At 38.8% G+C, this 25,910-nt stretch overlaps 1 protein-coding gene across 1 annotated transcript in view; it reads right to left on the bottom strand.

Annotated features, from left to right (window-relative positions):
* LOC150098029 (uncharacterized) overlaps positions 1 to 24,639 on the bottom strand; it is a 995,665-nt gene extending 971,026 nt beyond the window's left edge. Inside the window, exons 1-2 of the mRNA XM_090406661.1 lie at positions 24,613 to 24,639; positions 24,282 to 24,326 (exon numbers count right to left, since the gene is read on the bottom strand). Of these exons, the coding sequence (XP_090262787.1) occupies positions 24,282 to 24,326; positions 24,613 to 24,639 (72 nt within the window). The remainder of the gene's footprint in view (positions 1 to 24,281; positions 24,327 to 24,612) is intronic.
* Between the last annotated feature and the right edge of the window lie 1,271 nt (positions 24,640 to 25,910).

The following is a 25,910-nucleotide window of genomic DNA, read 5'->3' on the forward strand; positions in this document are numbered from 1 at the left end:
CGTTGTGTGTATTCTCAAATCCTCTACTCAACTCGTCCCCCCCCAAGATTAAATCATGAGTGCTCTCCCCCCCCCCCCCCCCAGATTAAATCTTGAGTACTCGGCCCCCTCCAAGATTAAATCCTGAGTGCACCACTGAGATATAGTAAACAATCTAATATGTTAGCCAGGCAATGATTCACTTAGCACTGAGCACAGCCAAGTAATGATACACTTAACACTGAGCATATTAAAAATATTTAAATAAACTTGACAATTTTAGAAAGTCTTGATTTTATATAGAATTCATCTAAAGATGGATAAAAGATCTCTATTTTAAACCAAAAGAAACCAAATAATGCTCGATTTTGAGCCTGGCTACCTTAGCAAAGGGTTTCCTGAACAAGCACTACTCAAAATAATGCATACTGAGGCAACTAATGTTAAATATGGTTCCAACAACTCCCAGTATAACTACAAAAATGTTTATGGCTACTTGTTTAAGCAACATATAAGTAGCCACTATGCATTTTTTTTCCAATCAATTACACACCACCAACTATTGCCATGCAAAAATTCTCTTTCTTTAGAAAGAGGATAGTTAATCACTCAGCTGAATGTATATCTGGTAATCTATCAATTATTCAGCCTTCAAATAACAAAATCCTCAATTAACAAGTTTCTGAATAAGTTAGCATGCATTTTGACTCCAAGCACAGTACTATGTATCCTCCATACATTCAGTTAACTCATACTTTGATGAATAGAAAAGTTAGTGTACATTTTTGTGAAAAGAACAAATGCCATATGACATGTCACAAATTGTTAGGGAATACTAATACTTGCCTTACATACATCCAACATTTGAGAGCACTCATCAGTCATATTCAGGAAATACATTCAATTCATTCACCATCTACCAAGCAAAGAATCTCTTTTTTATTTCTTTAATCACATGACCTTATAGTTTCCAGGGAAGACCTCTTATTCTCGCATCAATTATCCTATACAATAATTCCACTGTATCTATTTGATGAGTTCCTCTCACCAATGTGGCAAATATTCTCTCATATCACCCCTCTTCCTCTTATCTGCCAAGCTTTGAAGAACACATTCCCTCAATCTCTCCTCATTCTCAATATCTGAGTCTGAGAGAGTCGTCGTTATTCACCTTAGTGCTCTCTCCAATGTTTCCTTATCCATACATGTCAGCATTCTTAGCATTATAACAACAATTTTCTGGATAACCCTTAAAACTTTTGTGATGTGTTCCCTTGAATTTCAGTTCCCTGTCCACCAAGATCCATTGTCTCCTTCTCTTCCTGAAGCAAAGTTCCTCCAATACAGTAAACTTCATTCCATCTTCATTGCAAAAGTACATAACTTTACACTTAGCAAAATTGAAATAGCCTCCATAGATCTGTAGGTATAGATGAGCCATTTGATTGGAAACACCCCAGGTTCAAATCCTGTCTGTGACATGAGGAACCCTTATCAGGTTTTTTCAAACAAACGGTGAGTTAGCCAGTCTCATACAAAGGTAGGTTTTTTCTCATGGAAACTTGGGTTTTTTTGTCTCTCAGCAAACTAGCCTATGAACACACAGTTCAGTAGACATAAATCTTACCTGCAGAAGGATGCAGCAGATGAGTGGCAAGTTAGCTGCATTAAATTGCCTAAAACCCTCATAAGGGAACTAAACCTATCTTGGACAGATGAGAAATGGATGGATGAACAACTGAAATGATATCAGAATTCTTCAACCCAAAACACCAACCTATTCAAATCCTCTTGTAACAGCAACAGAAGAGAACATCCTTAACTTACTCTTCCTATTTAACATCATCAACAGATAACTGAATACTCCTTTCACACTGTGAACTCTATCACTGATAAATAAGATAAACAACAATCCAGAACAGAACCCTGTGACACCCCACTTGCCGCCTTTCTTTCTTGAGACCTGGCTGCTATCAGTCAACCATCCTTGCATAACAACCATTATACTCCTTCAACCATTATACCTGACAATAAATTATATTCCTAATTTAATCCGATACCAAAGTATAAGCATAAGTATGAAGAAACTTCATGATTATTACTATTATTATTACATACCCTCCGTGGAGTCAGTAGAATCATCATGGGAGATTCATTCAAGTGACAACATATTTATCATACTAAATATTAAATTCCTTAACACTCATGCATTAAAAACATATTCCAGTAATGTGTTCCATTCACCCACAATTCTTCATGTAAAATATCTACTCCTCACACTTACACAACTTCCAGGGATGGTCTCTGGTTCTTTCCCCTTTATCTTCTACTCTTTTTATAATACCCTCTGGATTAATCCAATAACATCTCCTCGCTAACTTAAACATCTCTATCATATCATATGGACTTAGAATAATCTATTCCTAACCAATCTTTCCAACATCTTGACTACAAATACAGGTGAACAGACTGTCTCATAATTGGAAAGTTCTGTCATATAACCATGCTTGTGTAGTAATAATAGTAGTACCATTTTCCTTTATTTCCACTCTTAGGAACTTTACCTACTGCAATACTTTTATTAAATAACCAGGTCAAGGATATAGCTAGGTATTGTGCACATTCCTTAAAATTACATAGTGATATGTCATTTGTTCCCACAGTCTTATACAACCACAACCTACACCTCTGATTCTTTCACTTGCAGTTCTCCTACTACTTGCCTCTCCTTCTACATATTACACAGCATCATTTACACCAGTATGATATACACTGATGTGATGAAGTGCTCATTCAATAATTCCACTATATATCATTTGCAACAATCACTCTGCTACCATGACTATTCACCAGTGTCATCCTATCATAATTATTCTTCCTCTTGCTTACCATATAATGGAAGAATTTCCTTGAATTATCCTTAGCCTGACTGGCTAATCTCCACTCATACTGCACCTTTTCTTTCTTTACAATGCTCATAATCTTTCTATCATGCACCTTATACTGTACTTGTAATGCATTTCATCATCACTAAGTGTCTTGTACCTCTTCCATAATATCTTCTTTTCCAGCAGACTTAGTTATTATTATTATTATTATATTATTATTATATTAGTTGATTCACTGTTCATTCCTACTCTATTTATTCGGTAAACTCTTGGTATTTGACACAAGTAATATATTGCTTGTGTCAAATACTACCCAATGTATTGAATGCTAGTTGACTACAGAACTATGAGGCACTTTTTTTTTTATTATTAATTATTATTATTAAACAAGACCTCATGGAGTCAAAGACTCATCTAGGAGGTCCTTTTATCTCACACACATCTCATCATACCGGGTCTTAAACACATTCAAACTCCTTGCAGACACCACACTCTCAGGCAAGGCATTCCAATCATTCACAACTCTGCACGGAAAAAACCTGCCTCTCACTCCCCTACTCACACCCTCTTTATACAGTTTCCAGGGATGACCTCTGGTTCTCCCCTGATCTCCCACTATTCGCTGTAGAACTTCTCCACCATTGATCCTATAACAACCCCTTACCAACTTGTAGGTCTCTATCATATCTCCCCTCTTCCTTCTCTCCACTAGACTCTGCAAATTACATCTTTTCAATCTTTCCTCATACTCGACATTCCAGAGGTCAGAAACTACCTTAGTCAGTCGCCTTTGGACCCTTTCCAACATCTCTTCATCCTTCTGAAAACCAGGTGACCAAATCTGGGTACAATAGTCCATGTGTGGCCTAATCAAAGCCTTATACAATGGAACAAGAATCTCCCTACTTCTACACGTCAGTGTCCTCCTCATCATTCCCAGAAGTCTTTGTGTTGTCTTCACAATTTTGGCGATGTGTCCCCTAAATTTTAGATCCTTATCCACTATCACTCCCAGATCTCTTATTTCCTCTACTTCCAACAATATATTCTCACCAAGCATAAATTCTGCATCCCATCTTTGTTTTCCAAATTTTAAAACCTTACATTTTGCAACGTTGAACTCACATCCCCATTTGCTTGCCCAATCACTCAATTTATTCAAGTCTTCTTGCAAGGCCACAACATCTTCACTACTCTTTATGGTTCGTCCCAACTTTGCATCATCTGCAAACAACTGAATATCTCCATCCAAATCTTCGCCAATATCATTAATATACAAGTTAAACAGTAATGGCCCTAAAACAGATCCCTGAGGCACTCCACTAGTGACTTTCCTTTTCCTGGATATTGCACCCCCATACACAACTTGTTGATACCTATCAGATAGCCAGTCTCCAATCCAATGCACTAATCTAATATCCAACCCCATCTGCTCTAGTTTGACTATCAACTTATCATGAGGTACTCTATCAAAAGCTTTTGCGAAATCCAAGTATATTACTGTGTATCCTTCTCCTCTGTCCAAGCAAGCAGTCACTTTATTGTAATAAGTAAGTAGATTACAAAAACACGACCTCCCTTTAGCAAATCCATGCTGTCCATCAAAGATTATACCATTGTTGTCAACCCAACTCTGGATCCTAGTTCTCACAAGCTTCTCCAACAACTTAACCACAACACCTGACACACAGATAGGCCTATAGTTTGATGCTTGAGTTCGATCACCTCCTTTATGAAGTGGCACAATCTTGCCCTCCTTCCACTCCTTAGGAACTTGACCAAGTGCAAGACTCGTATTAAAAAAATATGTCAAGGCAGGTGTCAACTACCTGGCACATTCCTTCAGAATACGTGGTGATATATTATCAAGTCCCACAGCCTTATTTACATCTAGTTTACTCAACTCCCCAAACACCTCTTGCTCACTTATAGTCAGTCTCTCCTCCCCATCATCAACTGCTCTTAATCTCTCCATGAAGTCACATTCACAAGATTGAAAGATCTTTATGAACTGCTCATTAAGTATCTCCACAACACATTCTGCAACAGCTGTCTTTATACCATTTCCTCCAATCAATGTCATCCTTCCATAATCATTCTTTCTTTTGCTGGCTACATAGCGAAAGAACTCCCTAGGATTCTTTTTAGCTTCATTAGCTAACTGATGTTCATACCTCTCTTTAGCTACTCTCACCAACCAAGTCACTCTCCTTGCCTGGTCTTTGTAGAACTCATGAAATTGGTTACTTCCACTTCTCTTATGCTGCCTCCACAATGCCCTTTTTCTCTGTATTGCATGCTTAATCTCTTTATTCATCCATCTCACACCTAACTTATTTAACCTTCTCACCCGTGGTATACATTTAGACATTGCATCCACTAAATATTTTTTGAAAATCCCCCAAGCTGCATTGATCTCTTTTCCAGCTAACTCCTCATTCCATGCTACACCTGCAAGCTGTCTCCTGAGCTCTTCATAATCACCCCCCTTGTAGTTCCACATATACCCTTTTTTCACAGGGATCCTTGCACTGCTGGCAACCACCCAAGTAATCACCTCATGGTCACTTTCACCAATTGGTGGATGATTTGATACCTCATTGATAATTACATCCTCCGATGAGATGACCAAATCCAAGACCTTTAATCCTCTTGTGCCCTCTGTTACATACTGTCTGAGGTAGTTATCCCTCAAAAACTCAAGAAACTCATTTTCTTTACTTCCAGTTGCTATCTCTTCATTCCAGTCTATATTGCCATAATTAAAATCACCCATAATGATCACCCTTTTCTTATTTGCTTGGCTTATTTGACTATACATTTCACTATCACCACCATCCACATTACCAGGTCTATAACAACATCCCACCAAGTATTTGATTCTATTCACCTCTATCTCACACCATACTGCCTCAAAACCACTGGCCCCATTTCCCTGTTGCATCTCTACCTTGTATGGACATAACTCTTTCTCTATCATCAATAGCACTCCCCCACTTCCCAAACAAGTGCCTCATAATCACTCTCATCAATTGGCAGTAGTGTTAATATCTCATTAACAACTAGATCTTGTAAAGTTATCACAAGATCCAAAACACTAAAGCGTCTAGTTGCTTCAGTCACATGCCACTTAAGATATTTATTCCTCAGAAATTCAGAAAACTCACACTCCTTGTTCCCACACACTATCTCCTCCTTCCATTCTGTATTCCTGTTATTAAAGTTTCCCATCAGGATCACCTTATTTTTACGTCCAACCAATTTAACTAGACATTTTGCAATCAGTAATCTCTACATTCCCTAGCCTACAAGAGCATCCCATCAGATACACTATCCTGTTATATCAACTTTACACCACACAGATCCAAATCTGCTCAGATACTATCATTTTCAACTTCCACTCTTTGTAGACACAATTCCTCTGCAATCATTAACAGTATCCCCCCCCCCCTCTTTTTACTTTCCTGTCCTTTCTACTGGAAAACTGTATATACTACTTCTATTCTGTACAGTACATCACACTTAGACAACCAAGTTTCACTTACACCAATAAATGCTACAAACCATTATCCCTTATTCTCAAGACTCCTTACAATTGTATATGAACATAACAATCCCACTTGTATTTGAAATTATTCCACCAACATTCACTAAACTATCAACTATATACCCTCCTCTCTATACGGTCTGACTATTCCCATTTCACTGATCCTGACTCTGAATGCAATCACTACCTGTCTCTTCCCCACCGTCATGCATTCCAACACCTTGTCTTGCTGCAGTCAAGTCACATCAGCAAACAATAACTTTTCTAAATGCCCAACACCAAACCAATTCAAATGCAGCTGATCAACTTGAAACCTCCTCCCTTCAAATTCACTCCACATTTTCACAAACTGAGCCCCTTTTGCCCCCATAACTGAACTTTCACAAACTGAATCCCATAGCTCAGCCATCTTGCAATTCATTATCCCTGCTCACCTTCTCAGCTCACTATTATCATGCCTGGGCAACATGCTAATGAATTTTTGCAGTTAATTATTATCCTTTACCTCCCACTATAACTTCTTTAAGTCTCTATCAACATTCCTTTTTTCACCATCTAAGTCATTCGTGCACAGAACTACCACCAATTCTGAAGGCCACTCTTTTTTGTCTCTGCAGATCATCAGTTATTTATTTCAATGTTCCACCAAGAAAGCATGTTTTGTGTACTCTATTATTCATTCACACCTCTAATAAACGAGATCCACCATACAATTCTTTAAGGCTATCCTTGACTCTTTATTCATAATATTAACTTCTTCCTTCTCATTCAATTCAGCCAATCTCTTCTTTAGAAGTTTAATCTCAGTTTCCAGATTCTTCATCTCACTTTTCACATTATGGTATACTGTGGCAACAGATGTGAAGTCAATAGCCTCTATATAATTTTTTGCAGAATATAATTTTTTATCAAGTATAATATATATCTTTATTAAAAATGTTTGTCCAAGTAATAAAGATACATCGGCATTGAATAAGAATAAATGAAAAGCAAACATAACAGAGAAATTAAACAACGAGATGAAGGTGAAATCATGAGTTAACAAAGAGCAACATAGTCACATATTGTACTCAAGTTCTAATAATGCACAAAAATAAAATAAAATAAAATAATAATACAACATGCAATGCAAGCACAATCTCTCCAAAGAGAACAATGGTAAACATATCTATTGAGATTGGGATGAGTAGCAATGCTTCACAGTTACCTCTGTATAATGGTTTCATAAGGAAACTTGCTTTGATGTAAGAGGCTTGCAAAAAAGACTTTCCTAAGGTAAGTATTTTGAAGAGATAGCCTGTTCTGCAAGACTAGATTGTTCTAGCTCATAGTATTGCATGTAATTTTGATGTGACTTGAGACGAACAGCTATACATCTACCAAACTAATAAGATAAACCAGTGGTATAAGAAATCTGATAATCACAAGGGAAAACCAAAGTGGAAAATATGTCCTTTACAAAACACAGAAATGAGAAAATCTTAACAGGATGGAAAGTATCTTGGAAATTCATCAATCTATGTTACTTAGATATGCTTTTGGAAGTGGAATGGGGGAAATGGATGGCTTTATCTTGAGAAGTGAGAGAGCGAGAGAGAGAGAGAGAGATCAAAGAAGGAGAAGCCCTACAATTGTATGTCTTTATCAATAAATGACTCACTGGAATCATGAGCAGAGGCATAGCTTGGGGGGGGGGGGGGGGGGAACAGTTCGCCCCAGGCGGCACTTTGAACCTTTTTGAACTTTTGCAGTTAATTCGAAAACACAGTCTCGATAATTCATTTCCAAATATTGTAATATACTACTTTTCCTCAAAAATTTGTGAATTTTCCCCACAATTGCTGTAAGTGTTGCTAGTTGTGAGAGGAGTTTTTCTAAATTAAAATTGATTAAGAATTACCTACATTACTATGAAATAGACTTTGCCAATGTCATCGACGAGTTGGCTAACAGAAAAGCAAGAAAAATAACATTTTAGAATGCTGGAATTAAAGTTTTACTTCAAAAATAAACATAGTGTTTTAATTTATTTCCCTATACGTCGTTTTGACTTTTTGTAGTATTTTTGATGTGCATTGAGAGGGCGGCAAATTCAGGGACCGCCCCGAGCAGCAAAAGCTCTAGCTACACCACTGATCATAAGACATCACAAATGGAAGATACCCATCATAATCTTATTTAGATCTCTATATTCGTCATCAAACAGATGACGTGTGGGTGGGGAGCATCAATTCTTACTTTTTTAGAAATAAAATGCAAAGTGGCCATTATATTCAAGCTCAGTCTCACCATCACCCTTGACAATAATCTTGCACAAAGGAACTCTTATTCACAAAACTTACTCCCTTTGCTTCAATGGCATCTTGTCAAAAGCAGAAATACAATATATAAAATCTACTTTCTTCTCCAACAGTTGCATTGAGTCTTTCATCACTAAAGCCACATAAGCATATAATCACAATCACAGAGCTTAAACAACTTCTTCATTCACTCAAGATAGCATCAACTGTACCTCCATTCCTTATTCTAGTAGCAAGACTTATACGTTGGTTAGACAAAACTGGTAATTAGTTTACGGAATTAACAACGCATATAAAGTATATTAATTAAAGGTAACTTTAATGAATAACTTCTATTTGTTTAAGTTAAGGAATATTACATCCCATATAGTTTCTTAGCCGAATAAGAAACTCAAAGAGTTTCATGCTGAATATAGTAGAAACTATATAAAGTTCGGCGATTCCAAGCATAAGCAAATACCTGGATACTGCAGCACTGATCCCAAAGGGTAGTGAAAGCTGGGGCAACTCGTGGTAGAAGTGAAGCAAGCTCCGATCACTATTCTTGATATTTGCCCATAATGTGAACTTAGCTCCTAGGAACTGTGTTTTTGTTCACATTATGAGAGAAGGTCACTACTCAGACCGGTTTCGACCTTTATTGAGGTCTCATCAGTGAGTAGCCAGACCTAGTTAATATCAAGTTTGTAGCGAACAGAACTTGTACCCCTTCTACGAGTATTGCCGTGAGGTGCTCTAATAAATTATTAGATATGTGAAGAGCCAAAGGCTTCAATTCGGCGACATATAACTTGTTTAAGTTAAGGGATATTACATCCCATATAGTTTCTTAGCCGAATAAGAAACTCAAAGAGTTTCATGCCGAATATAGTAGAAACTATATAAAGTTCGGCGATTCCAAGCATAAGCAAATACCTGGATACTGCAGCACTGATCCCAAAGGGTAGTGCAAGCTGAGGCAACTCGTGGTAGAAGTGGAGCAAGCTCCGATCACTATTCTTGATATTTGCCCATAATGTGAACTTAGCTCCTAGGAACTGTGTTTTTGTTCACATTATGAGAGAAGGTCACTACTCAGACCGGTTTTGACCTTTATCGAGGTCTCATCAGTGAGTAGCCAGACCTAGTTAATATCAAGTTTGTAGCGAACAGAACTTGTACCCCTTCTACGAGTATTGCCGTGAGGTGCTCTAATAAATTATTAGATATGTGAAGAGCCAAAGGCTTCAATTCGGCGACATATAACTTGTTTAAGTTAAGGGATACAATAAAGACAACCTCAATAAAGGTCGAAACCGGTCTGGGTAGTGACCTTCTCTCATAATGTGAACAAAAACACAGTTCCTAGGAGCTAAGTTCACATTATGGGCAAATATCAAGAATAGTGATCGGAGCTTGCTCCACTTCTACCACGAGTTGCCCCAGCTTGCACTACCCTTTGGGATCAGTGCTGCAGTATCCAGGTATTTGCTTACGCTTGGAATCGCCGAACTTTATATAGTTTCTACTATATTCGGCATGAAACTCTTTGAGTTTCTTATTCGGCTAAGAAACTATATGGGATGTAATATCCCTTAATTTAAACAAGTTATATGTCGCCGAATTGAAGCCTTTGGCTCTTCACATATCGAATAACTTCTATATTTCGGCAACGTCACAATGCCATCTTCAGGAACATAAAGATATGGTATGTGCACTCAGGAACTAACACAAAGCAAATGAGGAAGAAAGCAAGAAACTAATATTGTTCCTAAAGTCCTAATGGTGCCCTCTTGTGGGCTAATTTGGTAGTCTTGTCAGTTGGGCTGAAGTTCTCATAATGAAAGTCTCCCAAATTTGGGGCAGTTTCATGCACCCAAATTTGTTGAGGTTAGGAACGTTTTTTAGAGCTGCTGAAGATTCTTTGAATAATCTTTCGTATTTAAACTTGCTGCGATGAATTATTTTTGTTTTCTTCCAACGAATTTTATGGTGGGTATCTAAGGCATGGTCTGCCAGCCCAGAGCGGCTGTACTGGTGAAACCGGATGTAGTCTTGGTGTTCTGAAATCCTGATATTTGTTGTTCTGCCTGTTTGGCCAAAGTAGGACAATTTGCAGCTGCAAGGGACCTGGTATACACCAGGTAGGTCTAGGGGAAGTGGTTGGTCTTTGGTAGAGCGGATAAGGGATGCCAACTTTTTATATGGTCTGTAACAGGAAGTAAGGTCATATTTTTTGAGGATATTGGTTATTTTCTCAGAGGTGCCCTGGATGTAGGGGATGGTGATAGACTTGGTGTAATCTTTATTGTGGAGGGGGGAGGGGGGTTGTGGTTTACAGGTTTTAGTATTTTTTGGATTTTTTTGGGGTTATAGCCATTGGCTAAGAAAGTGTTGAGGATGTGGTTTAGTTCAATATTCAGGGCCTTGTCATCTGAGCAGATTAATTTTGCCCTGTTATATAGTGTTTTTATCACCCCATATTGTTGTAAGGGGGGGGGGGGGGGATTGCTGGTGAATGTATCTGCCAGTGTGGGTGGGTTTTCTGTAAACAGAGAAAACCCAAGATCCATCAAGCTGGCGGGTGATTAAAGTGTCTAGGAAGGGGAGGGTGTTGTTTTCCTCTTTTTCTAAGGTGAACTGGACTCTGGGGTGTTGGTTGTTTAAGTGTGCTAGGAAGGAGTGGAGTGTGTCTGAGCCATGTGGCCAAATAGCAAACACATCATCCACATAACGAAGCCAAATAGTGGGTTTTTGTGGGGCGGAGTTTAGGGCTTTCTCTTCAAATGTCTCCATAAAGAAATTGGCCAAGGGTGGGGAAAGTGGTGAACCCATGGCTGTCCCCTCTATCTGTTTGTAGAACTTTCCTTGCCAAACGAAATAGCCTGAGTTCATTGTGAACTGAAATAGGGCTGAGATATCGGGAGGAAACTTGGCTTCGATGAGCTCAAGGGTTTCTTTGAGTGGGACATTAGTGAATAGGGAGGAGACGTCAAAACTGACCATTATGTCAGTGTGTTGGAGTGTGAGGTTTTCTATACTGGCTTTAAAGTGGGCTGAGTTTTTTATGTGTGATGGTGTGTAGTGTGTGAGCGTTTTGGCTAAATGTTTGGCTAATTTTTATGTGGGGGAAACAATGCCATCCACTATGGGACGCAATGGCACATTTTGTTTATGTATTTTTGGGAGTCCATATAATCTATGGGGGGGGGGGGTCTAGAGTTATAAGGTTTAAGTTTGTTGGTGACTTCCACAGGCTAAGAAGTGACTTTCTTAAGGAGTCTGTGGATAGTTCTAATCTGAGAGCTGGTCGGATTATATTCAATGGGGAGGTAAGTAGTACGGTCTAGTACTAAAGAATTTAGCTTACCTTTGTAGTCTTTTTGATTGAGTACCACAGTGGCGCTTCCCTTATCAGCTTTGGTGATTACTATTTTTTTGTTATTTTTCAATTCTTGTAGGGCTGTATATTCGTTTTTGGATAAGTTGGATTTTGGAGGTTTGGCTTTAGTGAGAACACCGACTACATCCAGTCTTACGTTGTTGGCGATATGGTTAGGCAGGTTGCGAATTCCACGCTCTATTTGGATCATGATTTCTTCAGCAGGTATCCTTTTAGGAGCTAGGGCGAAATTGTGACCACGTGAAAGTGCGGTGAGTGCTTCAGGCTTTAAAACTGCCGACGAAAGGTTGACTACAGTGTTGACACAAAAATAATTCATCGCAGCAAGTTTAAATACGAAAGATTATTCAAAGAATCTTCAGCAGCTCTAAAAAACGTTCCTAACCTCAACAAATTTGGATGCATGAAACTGCCCCAAATTTGGGAGACTTTCATTATGAGAACTTCAGCCAAACTGCCAAGACTACCAAATTATCCCGCAAGAGGGCACCATTAGGACTTTAGGAACAATATTAGTTTCTTGCTTTCTTCCTCATTTGCTTTGTGTTAGTTCCTGAGTGCACATACCATATCTTTATGTTCCTGAAGATGGCAATGTGACGTTGCCGAAATATAGAAGTTATTCATTAAAGTTACCTTTAATTAATATACTTTATATGCGTTGTTAATTCCGTAAACTAATTACCAGTCCATTCCTTATGTCAAAGGCTGTTCCAAATGCACTTTTAAATCAACTTGTTTTTAAGTTTGCTATCTGCTTTCCCTTGTGTTTATCTTACTTTGGCCAATCCAGTAGATCCGCACATATTCATTGTTATTATATTACATGAGATCTACATGAAGTTAGAACAATCATTGCAGGAGAGCCACGCTAATCATTATGTAGAAATATTGTTCATGGTATCACAGAATTCACTGAATACAGACTTGTGGACTGCCAGAAGGCAAAGACACAGTAAGACGTGCTAAAGACATGTCTGCAAAAAAAAAATAGAGAAGTAATTTACTAGAGTTTTTGCTATAGATTTGCAGCGAGTCTAATCTATATAGAAAATATTGTCTGTAGATAGTTTGTGCTTAATACTTTAGTATATTTTTTCTGCAAGGAAAAGTGCAACAGTGCAAGGAAGAGTACAACGAAAGTTGCTAGGGCAAAGATAAGTTTTATTTTATTGAACATATTTGAAACATTTTATGAATTTCAGCAAAAAATTTATTTAATTAGTGATAATGAGACTGAATGCATATTAATCATCAAGGTTGTTAGGTTTTGTAGTGAATTTTGTGTATAATAGTTAAAGGAGGCAAAAATGTTGGTAAGAACTAGATCAACCAGAGGTACAGCATGAAAGTAGAGTGGGTTCAGTAGTGTGGATATTACTAAGATAGTCTGTTGTCAGGAGTGTAATATATATGCATGGGGAAATGTGGTAGATGTGTTTGTTGAGAGATTAAACAAGAGAAGTGAGAGAGAGTGAGGATCTGTGAAAAGTGTGATATATTAATGGACTGTGGTGATCTGAATGAAAGCCGTGAACCAGAAGGCACTTTCATCTGGGAAGAATGCCAGATGAAAGGCAAAAGGCACTGGTGGATATAAGAGTAAGAATGAGAGCCAGAAGATTGAGGAAAAGTCACAGATGGGCACAGTCACAGCACGAGTAGGTTTGGTTATAGTTCAAGAAATGAATCGTTATGCTTATTTAAAAATGCCAGGAGTATCAGAAATAACAGAGATGAAATTGTAATATTGATTGAATGGCAAAATATCAGTGTGGAGAATGTGATTGTGAATATGGAAATTATTAAAAAATGAAAACTGAGCATAGTTACAGAATTGAAGCATGACTGTGGAAATGGAAGAAGTCTGACTAATGGAGCAATAGTGGGAATGATCACTGAGGCACTGGAATGCAAGAATTGAAGAAAGAAGATGAAGTGTGTACAAAACGAAATTATACATTTGGTGGACGTGAATGGAAGCATGCAAAAGACTAAAATGAAAGATAGTGGAGAAAACAAGATGTGGTTGGTGAGATGTACAAGGTATGTTTTCCAGAGGGTGATAATGAACAAGGTGATTGAGGCACTGGATAAGAGAAGTAAGCAAGCAAGGGAGTTAGCAGTTGTGGTTGGAATGAATTATTTAGTTGGGCACATGGGGAATGTGAGGATGAATATTATGAGAGTGAAAGACAACAGAGTAGTAGGAAGAGTGCTTTATATGATGCCAAGGTATGACAATGATGAATTGCAGCGGAGAACAAAGATCTGGAATGGAATTTTAGTGGAAATGTGTGAAGAGAAAGGAGGAGTGCAGATAGTGAATGTGTAGGATAAAGTTTCAGGGACAAATGGAAATGTAAAGGAGCGATGGACTACATCTGAATGATTTTGGATCTGAATCATTCGGAAAGGCTGCTGCCGGATGGAAGTGTAATGAGTGATGCAAACAACATATCATTGGAAGTCAGAGATGATGTAAATGAGCAGGAGAATGGGCCAAGTGAGACTGATGTGGTTTTGAATAGAGAGAGAGAGAGAGAGAGAGGAGAATGCGAGAACAGGAATGCAAGTTGAGCAGAGAAATGGGGGTGAGCAAGGGAGGTCAAGGAGACACAGTATAAGGAGAGTGGATTATGAGAGCAGTAATGAATGTGTGTGGAAGATCAGCATAGGAATGGAATACCCTGAAATAAATACATAGGGAGTTGAGTCTAGGGGGGGGAGATATGTGGGACAGAAGGTGAGCAGGTAGGAGCAAGTGAGGAAAAGTCACAGATGGTCACAGCATGAGTAGGTCTGGTTATAGTCTAAGAAATGAATCGTTATGCTTATTTACAAATGCCAGGAGTATCAGAAATAATGGAGATATTACATTGATTGAGTTTATGTGCCTAAAAATAGTAGGAATAAGTGAAATATAGTTGGATGAGAATGGCATATTGATGGGAATAGAAAAGAATGGATATGATGCTTTCATGAACATATGAAAAGCAAGAATGGAGGGAGGGAGTGCTACTGATGATAGCAGGGGAATTATGTCCACAAAAAGTCAAGATACAAAGAGAAAAAAGTGGAAAAGTGGTAATGGTTTTGGAGCAATATGGTGTGAAGTGGAGATTGACAGAAAGATATTTGGTGGAATGTTGCTAAATGCCAGGGATTGCAGATAAGGAAATGTATAGGCAACTTGGCTTAATAAGTAAGCAAAGGATGATTGTTATGATTTCAATTATGGCAATATTGAAGATATAGCATCAGGGAATAAAGAGAATGAATTTCTACAGTTCTTAAGAGATCACAATCTTAGGCAATATGTACTGGACAGCACAGAAGGTTAAGAATCTTAGCTCTGGTTATATCATTACAGGATGTGATTCTGAATGAAGTGTCTAATCTTCCCCTGGTTGGTGAGAGTGACCATGAAGCAATCACCTGGTTTGTAGTCAGCCATATGAGAACTTCTATAAAGAAGGGATATATGTAGAACTACAAGGCTGGCAATTATGAAATGCTTAGGAACAAGTGGGAGCTACAGCATGAAAAGATGACTTGAGTAGAAAGGAAACAGACACTGCATGGGCATTGATCAAGGACTATTTAACAGTACAATGTTCTAAGTGTATTCCAAAGGTGAAGAGGCTAAACATGGTAAGGTAGGAGTAAAATAGATGAATGAAGAGATTAAGCATGAAATCTGGAAGAAAAAGGCAATGTGGTGGCATCAACACAAGATGAATCCTTACCAAACATTCATCAACACAAGATGAGTGTTTGGTAAGGATGAGTTGCATGAACTAGAGGTTATCCCTGGAAGCTGTATATGGAGGATGTGAACAGGGGAGTGAGAAGTAGGTTCTTTTCATGGAGAGTAACTGGAAAGTGGAATGCATTACCTGTCATCCTGGATACTGAGTAATATAACAACAAAATGTTGCAATTACTACAAACAAATGCTTACTCTATTCTTCACAGAGATTTGACTCATAAACTTCAAAACCATACCAACAACCTTCTGAAAACCACTACAGAATTTTCCAGAAATATACGATTGTCTCTTCATTCGGTTCATCCTTTGATCCCATGTATATGGCTTGTCAAAACTCACAAAGAAAATACTCCACTGAGATCCATTGTAGAAGGCATTGATTCTCCCACATATAACCTCTCAAAATATTTGGCCAAAATCCTAAACTACTTACAGACAAAGTTCTAACTCCTTTAAATGATAAATTATCAAAAAAAGTTATGTCTGTACTAACCTACTATGTTAATCCTGATTGTTTTCTTTTTAAAGATACTATTTACACACAGAACTTTGGCATGGCCAATCCTTTATCTCCTATACTAGAAAATTTATTATTATTATTATTATTATTATTATCCCAAGACCTCATGGAGTCAAAGACTCATCTGGGAGGTCCTTTTATCACACACACACACACACACACACACACACACACACAGCTCATCATACCGTGTCTTAAACACACTCAAACTCCTGGCAGACACAACACTCTCAGGCAAGGCATTCCAATCATTCACACAACTCTGCATGAAAAAAACCTGCCTCTCACTCCCCTATCACACCCTCTTTTTACAGTTTACTATTTTATGTAGAACTTCTCCAGCATTAATCCTATAACAACCCCTTCCAACTTGTAGGTCTCTATCATATCTCCCCTTTTCCTCCTGTCCACCAGACTCTGCATATTACATCTTCTCAATCTTTCCTCATACTCGACATTCCAGAGGTTAGAAACTACCTTAGTCAGTTGCCTTTTGGACCCTTTCCAACATCTCTTCATCCTTCTGAACACTCGGTGACCAAATCTGGGCCCATTAGTCCATGTGTGGCCTAATCAAAGCCTTATACCACGGAACAAGAATCTCCCTACTTCTACAGGTCAGTGTCCTCTGCATCATTCCCAGAAGCCTTTGTGTTGTCTTCACAATTTTGGTGATGTGTCCCCTAGATATTAGATCCTTATCCACAATCACCCCCAAATCTCTTATTTCCTCTACCTAAAACAATATATCCTTACGGAGCATATATTCTGCATCCCATCTTTGTTTTCCAAATTTTAAAAACTTACATTTTGCAACATTGCACTCACATCCCCATTTCCATGCCCAATCACTCAATTTATTCAAGTCTTCTTGTAAGGCCACAACATCTTCTCTACTCTTCATGGTTTGTTCCAACTTTGCATCATCCTCAAACAACTAAATATCACCATCCAAATTTTCACCAGTATCATTAATATACAAGTTAAACAGTAATGGCTCTAAAACAGACCCCTGAGGCACTCCACTATTGGCTTTCCTTTACCTGGATATCTCTTCCCCCATACACAATTTGTTGATACCTATCAGATAGCCAGTCTCCAATCAAATGCACTAGTCTAATATCCAAACCCATCTGCTCTAGTTTGACTGCCAACTTATCATTAGGTACTCTATCAAAAGCCTTTGAGAAATCCAAGTATATTACTGTGTATCCTTCTAAAACATTACTGTATATCCTACTAAAACATGACCGCCTTTAGCAAATCCATCAAAGATAATACCACTGTTGTCAACCCAACTCTGGATTCTAGTTCTCACAAGCTTCTCCAACAACTTAACAACAACACCTGATACACAGACAGGCCTATTGTTTGATGCTTGAGTTCGATCACCTCCTTTATGAGGTGGCACAATCTTCCTCACCTTACACTCCTTAGGGACTTGACCTAGTCAAGACTTGTATTAAAAAATATGTCAAGGCAGATGTCAACTCCCTGGCACATTCCTTCAGAATACGTGGTGATATATTATCAAGTCCCACAGCCTTATTAACATGTAGTTTACTCAACTCCCATACACCTCTTGCTCACTTACAGTCAGTCTCTCCTCCCCATTAACAACTGCTCTCAATTTCTCCATGAAGTCACATTCACAAGATTGAAAGACTTTTATGAACTGCTCATTAAGCATCTCCACTATATCTTCTGCAACAGCTGTTCTTATGCCATTTTCTCCAATCAATGTGATCCTTCCATAATCGTTATTTTTTCTGCTGGCTACATATCGAAAGAACTCCTTAGGATTCTTTTTGGCATCGTTTGCTAACTGCTGTTCATATCTCTCTTTAGCTACTCTCACCAACCAAGTCACCCTCCTTGCCTGGTCTTTGTAGACCTCATGGAATTGGTTATTTCCACTTCTCTTATGCTGCCTCCACAATGCCCTTTTTTTCTGTATCGCATGTTTAATCTCTTTATTCATCCATCTCACACCTACCATATTTAACCTTCTCACCCTTGGAATACATTTAGACATTGCATCTACTAGATAGTTTTTGAAAATCCCTCAACCTGCATTGATCTTTTTTCCAGCTAACTCCTCATTCCATGCTACACCTGCAAGCTGTCTCCTGAGCTCTTCATAATCACTACCCTTGTAGTTCCACATATATCTTTTTGTAACAGAGGTCCACACACTGCTTGCACCCACCCAGCTAATCACCTCATGGTCACTCTCACCAATTGCTGGATGATTTGACTCCTCAACTATAATTACATCCTCTGATGAGATGACCAAATCCAAGACCCTCAATCCTCATGTGTCCTCTGTTACATACTGTCTGAGGTAGTTATCCCTCAAAAACTCAAGAAACTCATTTTCTTTACTTCCAGTTGCTATCTCATCATCCCAGTCTGTATTGTCATAATTAAAATCGCCCATTATGATCATCCTTTTCTTATTTCTTTGGCTAATTTGATTATACATTTCATAGTCACTTAAGGTTGTCACAACATCTTAAGGTTGTGACAAATTGTAAAGTAATTCCAACAGATCAAGTAGCACAACAACACTGACTGCTGTGCGCAGACTTTAAATTAAGATCGAAGATAAGAACTTCTGGTTTGCCATGGGATGAAGACAATTAAGTGGTTTCGCTTAAAAGAAAAGAGTGTGAGGAATCATTTTAGGGAGAGAGTGTTAGAGAGGATTTCGGATGGACTGGAAAGTGTACAAGATTGGTGGAAACATAATTCAAAAGTAATCCTGAGCTGTGCAATCGAGGTGCTTGGTGAGACATCTGGAAAGATTAGAGAGCAGAAGGAGGGTTGGTGGTGGAATAATGATGTACAAGTGGCAGTGACAGCTAAGAGGAAGGCAAAGCAGAAGTGGGATGAGTCAAGAGTGGAAGAGGACAGAGAGGTGTACAAAGAGAGAAAGCAAGAAGCCAAGAGAGTTGTGGCACAGGCGAAGGCCATGGCATATCAAGATCTGTATGATCAATTAGAAACAAAGGAAGGACAGAGAAAAATTTACCAACTAGCGAAATGTAGAAATAAAGCAGCTAAGGACATCTTACATGTGAGGCAGATCAAAGATGCTGAAGGAAGAGTATTATGGAGGGATGTGGACATAAGAAACAGATGGAAAATATACTTTGAGGGACTTCTGAATGAGGAAAATGCAAGGACTCACAGAGGAGATGGGCAGCCTTCTGAGGGGATGGTGCAGAACATCAGTAGAATGGAAGTGACGGAGGCCATGAAGAGGATGAGGAATGGAAAAGCGGTGGGCCCCGACAGAATTCCAGTGGAGGCATGGAAGGCACTGGGGGAAGAGGGAATTGACCTGCTGTGGGACCTGTTCATGAAAGTTTGCCAACAGGAAAATATACCCGAGGAATGGAGGGAAACTACTCTTGTTCCCATCTACAAGGGCAAAGGGGATGCACAAGACTGTAAAAATTACAGAGGAATAAAGTTGATGTCCCACACAATGAAGATCCTAGAAAGGGTTCTTGATGGTAGATTGAGGGAGGAGGTGGAGATTGCAAAGGAACAATTTGGCTTCATGCCTGGTAGATCAACAACAGATGCTATCTTTGGGTTACGACAGATGATGGAAAAATATTGAGAGAAACAAAGGGAGCTACATCTGGTATTTATTGATCTGGAGAAAGCATACGATAGAGTGCCAAGGCAAGAAGTCTGGAGGTGTCTGAGGGAGAAGAAGGTGCCGGAGAAATATGTCAGGTTGGTGCAGGAAATGTACAGAAATGTGAAGACAAGTGTTCGGACCTGTTTGGGACAGACAGAAAGTTTTCAAGTAACAGTTGACTTGCATCAAGGGTCAGCATTAAGTCCGTTTCTGTTTAATATTGTGATGGAGGTGGTAACAGAGGAGGTGAGAGAAGATGCACCTTGGACAATGTTGTATGCAGATGACATCTTGCTGTGTGTAGATTCAAGAGAAGAAGCGGAGACTAAACTGGAAAGATGGAGAAAAGTACTGGAAGAGAGAGGTATGAGACTGAGCAGAAGTAAGACAGAGTATATGTGTTGCGCAGTGGGCAGTGGCCAAGAGACAGACCTGGAGCTGGAAGGAAATGTCATCAGGAAGGTGAGAGACTTTAGATACTTAGGTTCGACAGTGGAAGAAGATGGAGGAGGTGAGAAGGAAGTGGGATGCAGGATACAAGCAGGTTGGAGGAACTGGAGGGAGATGGCTGGAGTGTTATGTGATAAGAGGGTGCCGATCAATCTGAAAGGCAAAATTTATAGGACCGTAGTGAGGCCAGCTATGACATATGCTATAGAAACTGTGGCCCTGAGGAAAAATAACATTAGCAGGATGGAAGTAGCAGAGATGAGAATGCTTAGGTGGATGTGCGGTGTGACCAGAAAGGATCATCTGAGAAATGAATATGTCAGGGGAACAGTGAAAGTTACGAACTTAGGAGCGAAAATACAGGAGGCAAGGTTGAGATGGTTTGGTCATGTGATGAGGAGGGAGGACGAATATGTGGGAAGAAGGGTCATGCAGATGGATGTGCAAGGAAGGCGGAAGCGTGGGCAGCCAAAGAAGAGATGGAGGGAGCTGGTAGAAGAGGACTTGAAGATGAAGAACTTGGATATGGTGACAGCCCAAGACAGGAAGGTGTGGAGGAGACTCATAATAAACAGTGACCCCACTTAAGTGGGATAAGCTGCAGAAGAAGAAGAAGAAGAAGAAGTCACTACCATCCACATTATCAGGTCTATAACAACATCCAACTAAGTAGTTCATTCTATTCACCTTTATCTCACACCATACTGCCTCAAAACAACTGGCACTATTTCCCTCTTGCATCTCTACTTTGTATGGACATAACTCTTTCGCTATCATCAATAGCATTCCCCCTCCCGTTTTACCCCTTCTATCCTCACAAAACACATCATAACCTTCCATCTCTATTCCTGTCATGATGTAGTCCTCTTCCAACCATGTCTCACTTATTACAACAATCTTTGGGTGAACAGATGCAATTAGTGCAACCATTTCATCTGCCTTGTTTGTTATACTTCTAGCATTTGTATACAAACACAACAGCTCATTTCTGGATCTACAGCTAGTTCCACTGATACCACTCATTCGATGTGATCTCTCCATGCTCAACTGGGGCCATTTCACTTTTTGGCCATTCATTCTAGAACCCTCCCCAATTCCAACTGTTTCCTCTCGATCCCAGATCATCCCATTCCTTTCCTGTCTACACATGCTCTCATCTCCTCTTGGAGCATTCACCCTTCTCACGCTATGTACCCCTGTCCACCCAAAACCGCCCCGTTTCCCTGCTCCTCTTGCACACCCTTTCTCTCATTTTCTATACTCATACCACTCACTTCCCCATTCATAACCACCTCTTAAATCTCTCCTGTCTTACTCTCCTGCTCTTCCACATCACTTCCCGCTTGATCTGATTCATTCTCTCTACTCACTTCTCTACCTTCCAGCAGCAGTCTCTCCAAGCGACTCACATCATAACCACACAAATGCAGTCCATTGCTCCCATACAGTTCACTTCATTCTTCAAACTTATTCCACACATTAAACTGTACTCCCATCTCCTAACACATTTCAGCCAGCATATCATTCATAATCCTTGCTCTCTGCCTCATCTCACCACAGTCATACATAGGCAAATGCTCACTACCTTTCCTGTCACAGTATTCTCTTTTATCCTTCTAAGCAGCCTCCTCATAACCATTCTGATGTGCTCTTTGTCCTCTGTCAAATCATTCATTCCTATTAAAACCATCAACTCCTTTGCTTGCTCCCCCCTCATATCCAATGCTTCAATCACTCTACTCATTTTACCACCTGGAAAACATGCAGCACACCTTTAATACTGGAGTCGCCATACAACGCCAGTCGCCCATCTTTCGTTAACTCTTTCATGCCATTAAGATTTGTTTTAATAGTATTTACCCGAATTTTCTTAATTTCATTTTGCATCCATTTCATCTCTTGCCTAATCCAATCAAATTCAACTCCCGAATCTCATGTCACATTCTCTCTATCATTCAATCTTTCTAATTTTCTAACTCTCGACTCCCTCTTCTCACTTTCACTCTCATTCATCATTCTGTGTTTCCGTACTTTCGGTTCAACATGCGTCTAACTTTCACTATCATTCATTCTTTCGATTTTTTCCACTTTCGATTCCTGCGTCATGCCATTTCTGGTTTCATTCGTTCTCTCAATTTCGTTCCCTTCCACCACTCTCACCTCACTTCGCCCTTTTTAACATCCGTTACGGTTTTCAGATCACTCCTTTTCTTTTTTACTGATTTTTTCACATTTTTTTGCCTCTCTTTCACACCATCCTTCTCTTTCAAATGTGCACTCATTTTCCCCACGATATTCTCACTACTAACACTTTCTGTCATCAATTTCATGTTAGCATTCAATTTCTCGTTCAGGTCACACTTCGCACACACCCTCCTTCCATCCGCCCTAAACATCCACAAATCATTTATGTAATCTAAAGAATACATATATCACATCTCACATTTAATGAAATGACTGAAGTCTAAGTTAAAATCATGGAATGACAAAGCCGCTGCCATGTTTCCTTTGCCAGTTACTATTCTAAGGTCCCATTAAAGCATTAAAGCCTAGGTTATGGAAGAGATATATATATGATATTTTCTCTTAATCTGGAGTTATGGACCTGATTCCTTAAAGGAGTTTCTAAACCATATCAACAGTCAACATCCAAAAATACAACTTACATTGGAATTAGAAGTTGATGGCTCTCTCCTGTTCTTGGATGTCAAACTCACTCGTGTATCTGAAAAATTAACAATCTCCATTTCTAGAAAACCCACTCACACCAATAGATATCTTCATGCACAATCCCATCATAATCCACTTCAAAACTTGAAATTACCCATACATTTGGTAAACATGCTTGCTCCCTCCTCTGTTAAGAAAAAGATATCAACAAAGAACTACAGTTTCATCTTGTAACTTTTCAGAAAAATGGCTAATTTAAACAGACAGTTTAGAAAGCTACTATTTAATCCACCTCCTTGCTGTATTGAAGATAGGAATGATGTAAAATGCTATATATTGCTACCATATATTAGCTCCGTTTCTCCTAAGTTAACTAAAGTTCTCAAGAAATTTAAAATCTGGACTTCTTTCACGCCTCTACCCAAGCTCTGTTCCTTACTCAGTACATCTAAACAAAAACATAACAGCTTAAAATATCCTGGCATTTACCATCTTAGGTGCAACAACTGCAACATACCCTATTTTGGTCAGATTGAAAAATCCACTGAATTACATCTGGAAGAACATATGAGAGACATCACATATGGCAGAACTAAAGCCAGCACATTGTCCAGTCACATCCTTAATTCTGCTGACCTAAATGATGAAAATTTTATCATTCACCCAGTCATCTATAACAAATCAGAGAACATCTTTAGATGCTATAGTGAACTCAAAGAATTGTGGAATCTAAGGAAATCATCCACAGTCCATCACATCTTAATACTAACCCCAGCTATAATCTCTCTGATTGTCACTTCGCTGCTACCCAACTTTGGCATTTATGAGATCATGACTATGCTTATGTACCCAACAATACAATAGTATTCAGAATGCCTTCAAATGTCAGTAATATGTTGCAAATTTAATTTATAGCTTTTCTCTTGCAATGTTTCTTGTATTGCACCCAAGGAAGTCTTCTAAAAAGACAAAACTAGTTGTGTTTTAATTAAATAAATAATGCTGATTCTATTTTTTATTCCTCAGATTCCATTCATTTAATCTATTTAATACACACACACACACACACACACACACATGATAATAATTAGAAGACTAACAACAAATAAGAAAGATACCTTGTCACCTTTCTCACCACTAGGGCCTCTTACTCCTTGATCACCCTGTCAAAAAAAAAGAAAAAAAAATTAAACAAATGCTCATCAGAAAAATAAAATATATATGTATATATGTGTGTGTGTGTGTGTGTGTGCAAGTGTGTGTGAACATGGTTTCAACAAAGAAATGCTATTTTTAGAAACACTTTCCAACTATTTTTCAACTATTTTCCAAAATTGTTCACAATTACCCAACTTAAGACAGATGTACATCTACTCACATGTCTATTTGATTCTAATGAACACAATAATGACGGCAGCAACAAAAAACAGTGTATTTAATGGCACACACTGTTTGAGTCAGTGATCCACATGCCATTAGGCAAGTCTATCAAAAGAATCCTCTTGACGATAAATGTATGAAGTGATGATAAAACTGACTTAAGAACACTGTGCCTCCATAGCGCAGATGGAAGAAAGAAAGAATGGCCATGTGCCCTCTGATTGGAAAGGACATTGAGAAAAATCTGTATACATGCCTTTTTTCAAATGAACATGAGTTAGCCAGTCTCATATGAGGAAAGCAGGATTTTTTTTCCTGTAAATCTGAGTTTTTCCTCCCACAAAACATGAAAAATGACAACAGTGTATGATGTTTAAGAAATTATGTACAGAAACAGTGGATCATGCAGTGTTATGTAAGCATGTTGAAATTTATTTTTCACTTGGTTAGACTATAATAAATTTAGTTTAATCCTTTATCCAAGTGTGAGCAAACAAAGTTTGCACCTGAAAATATCTTCAGGACTGAGGTAAGGTAGTACAACACCGGCAACTCGTAGCAAAGGCGGACCAAGCTAATGTCACTCCTATCTCAGTATCTCCCATAATGCAAAACAAACTTTCAATATCTTTCTCTAAATCCAGAGTAATTTAATAATAAGATGGCAAACCTTTTGCCAACTCCTATAGGTAAAGATGACCTCTCCATTGCTTCTGCCTTGGTATCTTCACTTCTGGGCCTGGCTTCCACTGATGAGACTTCAATAAAGGTCGAAACCGGTCTCGGTAGTGGCCCTTCCCTTAATGCATAATATTATACATATCTGCAAAGAGATGTATTTTGTATTATGGGAGATACTGAGATAGGAGTGATGTTAGCTTGCTCCACCTTTGCTACGAGTTGCCAGTGTTGTACTACCTTACCTCAGTCCTGAAGATATTTTCAGGTGCAAACTTTGTTTGCTCACACTTGGATAAAGGATTAAACTAAATTTATTATAGTCTAACCAAGTGAAAAATAAACTTTCAACATCTTTCTCTAAATCCAGAGTAATTTAATAATAAGGTGGCACACCTTTTGGCAACTCCTATAGGTAAAGATGACCTCTCCATTGCTTCTGCCTTGGTATCTTAACTTCTGAGCCTGGCTCTCACTGATGAGACCTCAATAAAGGTCGAAACCGGTCTGGGTAGTGGCCCTTCCCTTAATGCATAACATTATACATATCCGCAAGGAGATGCGTTTTGCATTATGGGAGATACTGAGATAGGAGTGATGTTAGCTTGGTCCATCTGTGCTATGAGTTGCCCAGTGTTGTACTACCTTACCTCAGTCCTGAAGTTATGTAAGCACACAGGAGCCACCAA

Source organism: Typopeltis vanoorti, chromosome 16 (genome assembly GCF_054136105.1).
Source record: "Typopeltis vanoorti isolate ZY-2024b chromosome 16, IOZ_Tvanoo_1.0, whole genome shotgun sequence".
Lineage (NCBI taxonomy): Eukaryota > Metazoa > Arthropoda > Arachnida > Uropygi > Thelyphonidae > Typopeltis > Typopeltis vanoorti.